Source organism: Cylas formicarius, unplaced genomic scaffold, assembly GCF_029955315.1.
Source record: "Cylas formicarius isolate icCylForm1 unplaced genomic scaffold, icCylForm1.1 PGA_scaffold_1__22_contigs__length_36826433, whole genome shotgun sequence".
Taxonomy (NCBI): domain Eukaryota; kingdom Metazoa; phylum Arthropoda; class Insecta; order Coleoptera; family Brentidae; genus Cylas; species Cylas formicarius.
In genome coordinates this window covers 32,248,900-32,258,471 of record NW_026844264.1, presented here as the reverse complement: position 1 = coordinate 32,258,471, position 9,572 = coordinate 32,248,900, and the positions used below count along the sequence as shown (strand labels likewise).

At 34.9% G+C, this 9,572-nt stretch overlaps 1 protein-coding gene across 5 annotated transcripts in view; it reads right to left on the bottom strand.

Moving 5' to 3' along the window:
• The window catches only part of LOC132696636 (uncharacterized), a 33,827-nt gene that overhangs the window by 10,156 nt on the left and 14,099 nt on the right, over window positions 1-9,572 (bottom strand). For 4 of the 5 annotated variants that reach the window (XM_060661585.1, XM_060661581.1, XM_060661582.1 and 1 more), the window contains exons 2-5: window positions 9,127-9,440; window positions 5,815-6,179; window positions 2,917-3,089; window positions 70-196 (exon numbers count right to left, since the gene is read on the bottom strand). In XM_060661585.1, coding sequence (XP_060517568.1) covers window positions 70-196; window positions 2,917-3,089; window positions 5,815-6,179; window positions 9,127-9,440 — 979 coding nt within the window. The remainder of the gene's footprint in view (window positions 1-69; window positions 197-2,916; window positions 3,090-5,814; window positions 6,180-9,126; window positions 9,441-9,572) is intronic. The other variant, XM_060661583.1, reaches the window with a different exon arrangement.

Sequence of the window (9,572 nt, the reverse complement as noted above, 5' to 3'; positions counted from 1 at the left end):
ACGTCAATGCAAACGATCACCAAAAAGCTCCGGTGCTGGTGATGGTTGTGGTGTGGAGGTGACGCTTACCTGAGTCTCGTCGGATACGCTGTCCTCGACTACCGCGTCCGCTGGCTTTCCCCGAGTTCTGGTTTTCGCCGCTGGAACGTCGTCCGGATTTGGTGTGCTGTTCAAGTTGCGACTTCTTGGAGGGAATCTGTAACATTTAACATTTTGCCCTTTTTGACGTGCATGAACATCGCTTGTAAGCCCGGTATACACAGTACTAAATTTTAGATTCCTATCGATTTGAACCAACCACAAATTCGCATTTCAACATCAAATATTATTTGAGTAGTGAGTGGAAAAATCGCATACCATATGTCATAATTTTTTTTTCCAATATAGTTCGTTAATAAATCGATAAATGGTGGACAATATGGAGCATTTACCTGAGAATTTTGTCTTAGTTTTAGGCACTTTCCATTAATTAAAGCTTCTTTAAATAATAAACAAATTGGTTTGGTTAAATCATAGCTAATTTTGAGAAATAGCGAACTTTATTGGGGGCATCTTTAATTTTTATGATTCAAAATTATTCCCTGAAAATACTGCTGGTATAACTGGAAATTATCATCTACAAATTTACAGTTATATAGTTATAGTTTTTTTAAGTTTATATACGAGGTGTGTTCAAAAAGTAGGGGACTTTTAAGTTTTATCAAAAAGTATTTATTTTTTGTAGCAACGTTTTTTCCAATCCTGGAAGCACTTTCTATCATAGCCTTGGGTTCTCCAGCAATTTTTTCTTTATCTTCTCAATCGTTCCGAACCTCCTTCCATTTAGGAAAAAGTCACGAGGGGCCATATCACGCATGATTGTCGTTTTTCTTTGACCAAAATGTTAGACACAAGCAACGATGAGTGAGCAGGTGCATTATCGTGATGCAAAATGCGTGAATTGTTTTCTCACAATTTCTGAGTTTTCTTCATATTGGTTTTCGCAAATGGCGCATAACTTAAACTTTATTGATCGTACGACAAATCGATGTGATAAGAACTAACCAAAACTAATTAAAGAAAATAAGTACCAAAAACATTTGATAGAACTTGACATGCTTTTTCCAGTCTTGATGATTCTGAGTCCTTCCATTGGCAAGACTGGGCTTTGGTTTCGACGTCATAACCATGTACCTATGATTCGTCACCAATTATGACTTTTTGAGCATATCAGCATTGACAGCTCTTGAGCGATACACCTTAGACGATACTTTGCAGCAACTTCTCTTCAACGTTATTGACGTGCTGCGGCGTCCAGAGCGAAGCTCGTCATTTTAGTCAAAGTAGATTCACCATTACAGGTTTTCAACATTTCAAGTGTGTTGCAGCACTGTGTTCCATTTTTTACACAAAATTTTATGCAAATTCTTTGTTCCATTCTTTTTGACAGAAGAAAACCGCCGAGCACACAAAACACGTCTAACGTTTCTGTCTCACAAAAATAGTGAACGTGCAAACTGTCTGAAACTGCGAACATATGTTAGAGACATGTGTACCGACGTAACAAAAAAATATTGAAGATATAGCCTAGCCCTCCCAATTAGAAGTCACCTTACTTTTTGAACACACCTCGTATATCAAGGATAATAATTGTAGTGTGGTGAATATAAGGAAATATACACATTATACTTATAAACTATTATTTTTGTCTATTTACATTTTTCTTAACTGTAAAGTAAATCACTGTACTTAATCGGAAAAGAAAGATTAAAAAAATGGGAATAATATTCAACAATTATATTTTTTATGTCTGCTTTGAATAGTTATGGATTTGTTTATCAGTTCATCTATTTATTAATTATTTTAACACTGAAATTGACTCAACTCTTTCCTGAAATGCGGTTTTAAAATAGCGTATTTTATATAGATGCTAACTTTATTTAACATTTTTTTTTAATTTCAGTAAATTTAATTCAGAAAATGGAAAATCCATACGTATTTGCAAACGCAGAAAACTTTCTAATTCGAGGATGCAGTATATTGCTTAATATGTTGAAATACAATGACAATTAGCGAATTAGAGAGAATTCACGTTATGATAGTAATTGATTTGGTTAGTTCTGGTCAGTTTTGGTTAGATCTGGTTTGTATTGGTTAGTTCTGGTTAGTTTTGGTTAGTTCTGTTTAGTTTTAGGTATTTATAATTAGTTTTGGTTAGTTCTGCTATAATTATAATTACCAGTTGTATAAAATATACACCATGCCGTGATATATTGCTTAATATGTTGAAATTCAATGTGAATTAGCGAATTAGAGAGAATTCACGTTACAATAGTAATATATTTGGTTATTTCTAGTCAGTTTTGGTTAGTTCTGTTTAGTTTTAGTTATTTATGATTAGTTTTGGTTAGTTCCATTTAGTTTTGCTATAATTTTAATTACAAGTTGTAAAAATATTTTCGCAAGTCATAGAAATCACAGACGCCGCTTCTCTGGGACGCGCTCGGTAATGAGTCAGTCGAGAAAATAATCCGGAAAGCGCTAATATAAATAATTGGCGGATTTGAACAGAAACGTTACATATACTTTTAGTTGCTTGTATGGCGTGCAAAATATTAGTGACTTTGTTGTTTTTCCGACGAAATTAATTTTAGATTCCCTAAAGTTTGACGCTGAGTAACTCATTTATTGTTGTTGTTGTCGACCACCATCGAGGTGAAAAAGCTTGAGTAGCTTTATTCAAGTACCTGCTTCGTTACCCTATATTCGAAATAAATTGTTAATTGGAGTATATAAATAATGTCTAAGACATTATACGTAACATCTAGACAGTTCATCTGTTGATGACCTCTTCAAATCATCTATAGATAAACAAATCAACTTAACCACCAACCTAATCCATGGCAAATTTTATAAAAATATATAAATGGCGCAAACCTTGTGGCTGCCGGCAACCTTTCTTCATCAACTTCATCTTCGCCTAGCTGTCTGCTTCTCGATTTCGATCTGGTCGGTACGATCTCGTTAGCTTCCGGTTCGGATTTTTCGCGGCTTTTGTCGTTTCTGCTCGCGATGGTATTCCTCGCTGGACCGTCGTGAGAGTTTGTAACCTTAAATGAATTACAAATATTCCAATTAAAGATTGCGAAATACATATTTTCACTTCACTATTAGATTGTCTCTTGACGAGAGTATGATGTATATTTAATTACGGGCGAATAACCGTTGTTATAAACAGGTTACGTAATTTCGCTAACAAGATGCTAAACTGGATTTAGGAACATGTTCGAAGCGAAATCTCGACCAACTGCGCACCTAAGTTTTAATTGGATTTTTTCTTATCACACCGCTCCCTTTCCAGTCCTCTTAATAAGTACATATTAGAGTCCTTTTAAAAGTTAAAAAAGGTGTTTTTAATTTTTAATGATGCGTTCTTACGAGTATCAAAAATCTGAAATATCGAGAAATCTCTATACTACAATCAACTTTGCCAACTGTAGCAGTAGTTCAGGTGTTGTTGCAATAAAACAACTCAATGATGAAGGGGACTGAAATGCGCTACATGCGGAGAATACTAGAGTTTGTTTCGGTCATTATTAGCTGAACATCTCTTTTTTCCATTTTTTTTTGCAATGTCAAACGTATAAAACCAAGAAAAAAGATACGCTAATATTACAAAATTGAGAGATGGACATGGACTTTTCGAATTTAATTAAACCAAATAAATTAAGCCAGTCTGAAGTATGAAGAAAGTGCCCTGTTCCGGAACATCCTTTGTGAAATACGTGAGTTGTATTGACTATTTGTTTAACTTTTTAGAACTAAGCTTTTCTCAATGAGTTTTACTTTTATGTTCATTTGTCTGTATACACTGAAGCAAAGTCTCCTTAGGTATTTTCTTTGTTAGTGGAGATCTTTTCAACATTAATAGTAACAAAATACAAAAGTGAAATGTGTCCATCTTTGACGTATTTTAAACCAGCACGCTTCCATGATTTCAAATGTCAGAGCAGATAGTTACAATTTGAGCACATCAAATGAAAGAGAATAATACGACGACCGTGGGCGTTATGAATGAAAAAAAAAGCGATTTTTTACATTTGAAACGGCGCAAAACTAGTTGTCTAAGACATGCAATGTGTCCCACATTCTCTTATCTATACACGAATATCCGCTTGTAAGATACTTAAAGCAAAGGTTAAACGGGAAAGTGGAGGAAACTTAGTGCATTTGACCACCGGCTTCACACTAAACCAAACCAAACTAACCGAAACTGCTAAATTGACACCTGTCAAAATGTGTCATTATTCAGACACAGACAAATGGTGGCCTTCTTATAAAATAATTAGGACCCAACTTTACGAAGTTTGATAAAAGTATATTATGCAACGAGTGAGTTAAAAAGTTTACCGAACGCGTTGCATACTATACTTTTTCTACGACCGTTAGTTTTTGGATATATTTTCCCAAAACACGAATACATTCACTAACATGACTAACTTTGTCTTTGACTAACAAACGTCAAAATTCATGGCGCGGGAAATATCTCCGAAAACATCCGATTGCTCTCAAACTCGTGCGGTAAAATCCCGGAAATGTCCGAAGTGGCTCGGATCCATGGGGAACGAAACTAAAGTGGTAAAGTGGCACTTAACAAACTTAACAAAAATTTTTTTCGGATGTTTTCGGAGATTTTACCGCACGGCTTGAATTTTGACGTCTGTCATGTCAGTGAATAATTAGACACCCGTTTATTATACACGCGCTCCGCTCGTGCCAAATAAACTTGTGGCTCAAATACCGTTGAGACTTCACTGGAACTGGAAATTTTACGCTCTTCCCATAAATCGAAATAGTTAAAGCCAGTTACGAGATAACAAAAGACGGTAGTTTCCTCCAAAACTTTTCCCGTTTAAACTTTGCTGTAAGTATAATCGGATTAGCGATCCCTGCGTAGAGAAGCGAATTTGGTACACATTGTAAACCGTTAGTATGCATAACAACTAAGTATTTTAAAAATTACGAGTAATTGCTAGAACTGTTAGTGAATTTGCGTATTAACTGAGAACATTAGAAATTATAATACGTCTAAAAATTTTACAGGCATTACCGTAATACCTTAAGCCTCCAACCTGAAACATTTCAAAAATTTCAAATTCTCTCTAGCATGGGTGTTTAGAAGCGTCTGGCCCGCTAGTTTTTACGGAGGGTGCCTTCGTAGGGAGATTATATATTGACAATTTTTTTAGTCAGTGTTGGTTAACTTTGGTTAGTTTCAGTTACATTTGGTTTGGATATACCTGCTAAAGATATGTGTCGGTGATTACTGATTAATGATTTTAGTCGATTTGGTAGAACAAAAGCAAATTCTTGTGTTTTCTACCTCTAAGAGCGTATAATTCCCGTAAAATTTTTAGTTATCAATATTAATGATTAGGTGACTATGCAAAATCGCAAATGGTTTCCAATAATTATGCATAATTCCTAATATGTTCAGTCATGCTGGGGAGAAAATATCAATTTAAAGTTTAAAAATTTAAGAAAGTGGTCAGGATGACTCACGTTGGAGCAAGGAATAGAGAAGACTTTGCTAAAATTGTCGCCAGAATGCACCTGAAGGAAAATTATAAATATGAGGAATTTTCTTCTCACTTTTAACCCAAGATTTTATGGGGCCATTTCCATGGTGGTTGAAGCTTAATTTTCCATTAATTAAAATACCCAAACATGTAACAAATCCAGGTCGCTTTAGAATAATACTATTGATTTGGTAACTATTGAGGATGAGACGTGCCTTCTTTGTAAATCTCCACAAAGTTTTAATATAGTTGTTACCTTTTTGTCTTTTGGATCTTCGTCTTCATCGTAGTAATAGTAAACGTATTCGTATTCGTACTCCTGACCGTTGGGACCTTTCTTAATCTGTATCCTCGACCTTTGCTTCTCGCTGCCGGCAGCAACTAGCGGGATATCGTCCACGTCGATTTTCTTTGGGGCAATTTTTGGGGTAGTTAGCACAGGCGTGGGACTAGTTGCGGGACCACCATCCTCGGGTTTCGTTTCTTTCTTGGCCCTTTTGTTCGTGCCCCTCCTTCGACTCGATTTGGTGGTAGTCGTCGACGACGTCCTCTCGGTGGTGGACGTTTTGATATCCTCCTTGTATTTCTCTAGAAGTTTCGCAACGTTCAATTTAATCGCACCTGAAAAATGGTAGTTCCTTCAAGATTATAGACGCGCTGGAAAGTTAGTAGGTGTTTGAACTGAGTGTTATCGTTTCACTTAGGGACTGTGTGATTTCATAAACGCCTTCCTATCCACACTTTCTATAACCTGAAAGGAATGATCAGTTATTTCCACCACCTTCCCCAACACGATTAGGGTGCGACAAGAGAAGTAAGTATAGAAACACTGAAAATAAGTTGTTCGTGTTGCAAAAACCGCACATAGAAATTCTTTAATTTAATGATGATGTTGTCTAAGAAAATCAATACAAGGAAATTTAATCAAATGAGAACTAATATTCTTTCTATTAATGTAGAAAAATAATTAAATATAGGTCTTAGAGGCGATTGAAAAGACCTCAAAAGGTTCTAAGCCGAAGAAATAGTAATGAGTAAGGTTAATTTTGAGTTTATTTACCTCCGTACACCTCCTACACCTTACCTGTTCGTTGGAATTTTTTGGGGTTAGGAAAAACTGGGTCTTAGGGTTATTCAAGATTTCCTTTCATTTCAAAATATTTTGAAGGGCGCGCACATTTCCTGTTGCACCCTGTGTATTATTTTATTTTTGGATTTCGGAGAAAATTTTGTGTTGAATTTCACCTTTTGGGAAACACAGTCGGCAAAAGAAAATGCCTAAATCGTCTAAATTTAAACGAGGATAAAACTCACTCGTTAATGTTTTCAACGAATATAAATGTTTCAGTAGGGGAGTTAAGAAAGCAAGTTAAGTTAAGAAAGACTATATTGCAGAATTGATGAAAGACAAAATAAATTCATTTTTCATGGAACAGTGTCTGTGTTCCGTAGAGGAATGTAAACAAGTAATAATTGACTGGCGATAAGTGTTTCTGCAATAAACTAAAACAGGGGAAGAATAATATTACTTTTGATAACCGATTAGGTTATTTTTGTCAAAGTCAAAGAATTATTTTTGTAAATTAGGGTGCAGAATTCAGTTCTACGTCGATTTCCGTATATCTATTTTCAACGAGTATGTTATTATTCCAGATTTTGTTGTTTTGGGAGAGTTAAAAATAGGTAGGAAATCTAACAAAATTCATCATTAACACTTCCTCAGTAAGACAAAAAAAATATAAAGGGTGTTCCGTTTGAAATAAGAATGTCAATGGCGACTTTTGATGCAAAATCAAAAATATTTTTAAATGGAAGGAAATCTTGAATAACCCTTTGTCCCAGAATTTCAAATTCGAAATTTTTCCAAAAACTTCTAACGAATCGCTACTATCGATAACCCAACAAAAGCTTTAGAGCTTCGGCGATTGAACTAAATAGAAAAATTAGACTTGGGAATTTTTCTACATCGAGACAATGAAATAAGTGGATGATGGGAATTAACCGCCTTCATTGTCTGAATGAAAGTCAGTGTATTTATAGTTGGAATACTATAGATAGATAGAATAACGATTCCCTGAATTGATGAATTTGAAATCGTTGAAACAGAAAATCAGTTTCATTAAATTGATGAAAATCTTCTTTAAGAATTATGTTCATTAACTAATGAAAATTATGTTCATCGACTCAATCTATGATGATTTTCATTACTAGAACGTAAGTAAGTTTTAGTGATTAAGGACCACAAATAGCCAGCTACACATTTCAATAGCAATCTGCGAGAACTTCCATATAAAGTTCGTAAAATCCAGCTGTTATGTACCGTGCGTTCAATTTATCTTGATTAACATTTTAATTGGCTATAACTTTTTTGGTTTTAGAGATATCAAGGTAAACCAAAAATCAAAATGTAGGGTTAGTAGCCAAGTTTTTTTCTAGGTGGCGTATAAAACAAAACACTATCAATTTTCTCACATATAATCCTACCTCAGATTTTTTTAAATGGAACACCCTATATATTATATGTAGTTAAAAGAATGTTTTATTCCGATTACAATGATGTAACACATTTTGTATTGTATCCACTCGTGACTGACTGTGACTAAAAATGACAAGACACACTAAACTAAAAAATTCTTTAACTAATCTAAATACCACCATTGACCATGTGACCACCATTTTCCTGAACACATTGCTCATACACTCTAATTGTATGATGTCTTTGCATTTATTAACATGTCTCTTAACTGATTGATTGCCTTTGAAATGCTTTGCCGAAGTTTCACGATTATAAGGAGTTTTGTGCACGTTCCCTATCCGACCCCAAAAATTTCTAACTTGCACAAGATTTTGAGGACGGCCACTGTCTTGCTGTCATATCATCAGCGCTGATATTTAGGGATAAATCTTCTATATATTGTTAGATGCTGTGCTCTAAGAGTATAATGATCTCCAGTTAACTTTTGATCTATAAATATCAGACTCAAAATATCTATAACACCACATCATACATTAAATGATTGGTTCGTGCATTTGTCTAGGATTATTTAAAGAAAAATATCGTGCATTTTGTCTTCTGCAACTCTTTCTTGTAGCGAACGAACTTTCATCAGTCCATATTTTTTTTTTTAAAAAATTGTTATTCCCATTATGTCTATTTAAAAAATGCAAACGAAACTGCATCCACCTTTCACATTGTTCTACACTTAGTTTTTGAATTTAATTTAATTGCATTATATGTTTGCCTTATTTTCTTCATTTAAGACAGACATACCTTTTTAGAACGTTAATACGCCGTTTTCTGCAAATGTGTGTTCCATTAAAAAATATATGATGTAGGCTTATATGTCAGAAAATTGATAGTGTTTTGTTTTATACGTCACACTTGGCTACTAACTCTACAGTTTGTTTTTTTGCTTACCATGATATTTCGAAAAACAAAAAGTTACAGCCAATTAAAATGTAAAGATAAATTGAACGCACGGTACAGGACTAAATTCAAAGTAAGGAAAAAGTTCCAAGGAAAATATATGAAAAAGAGAAAACGTAGTGCGGTTGCGGTAATACCAACCGGGGGGCGCAGGGGCGGGACCCTGTTGAGGGCGCGCTTCCCTTTTATGGACCTTTTTGCCGCCTTTCAGCGGCTTTTTCTCCTCAATAGGCTCTTCATCGTCTTGGCTTATGCTAAATGTCAATGATGGCGGCAACTTGTGTGCGGTTTCGAAATTTCTCTCGGTTTCCACCTTGTCTTTCCTAGCTATGGGCCTCGCGCCTGAACCAGACGATTGGACGTAGACGAATTCTTGTCCAAGTTTGGATTGGCTAACGATTTTGGAATCCTGGGTCGGAAAAGCGATAGAGTTTGTGACCGTTACACAAAAAAGTCTGTAACAAATAAAAAATTATGAATAGAAAGAGATTTTTGTCTGCTGGCACAACTATTACGACGAATAAAATTTTTAAAAAGGCACTTTGACAATAATTACAGTCCTTAATATTATTACCCAATGTTTTCAC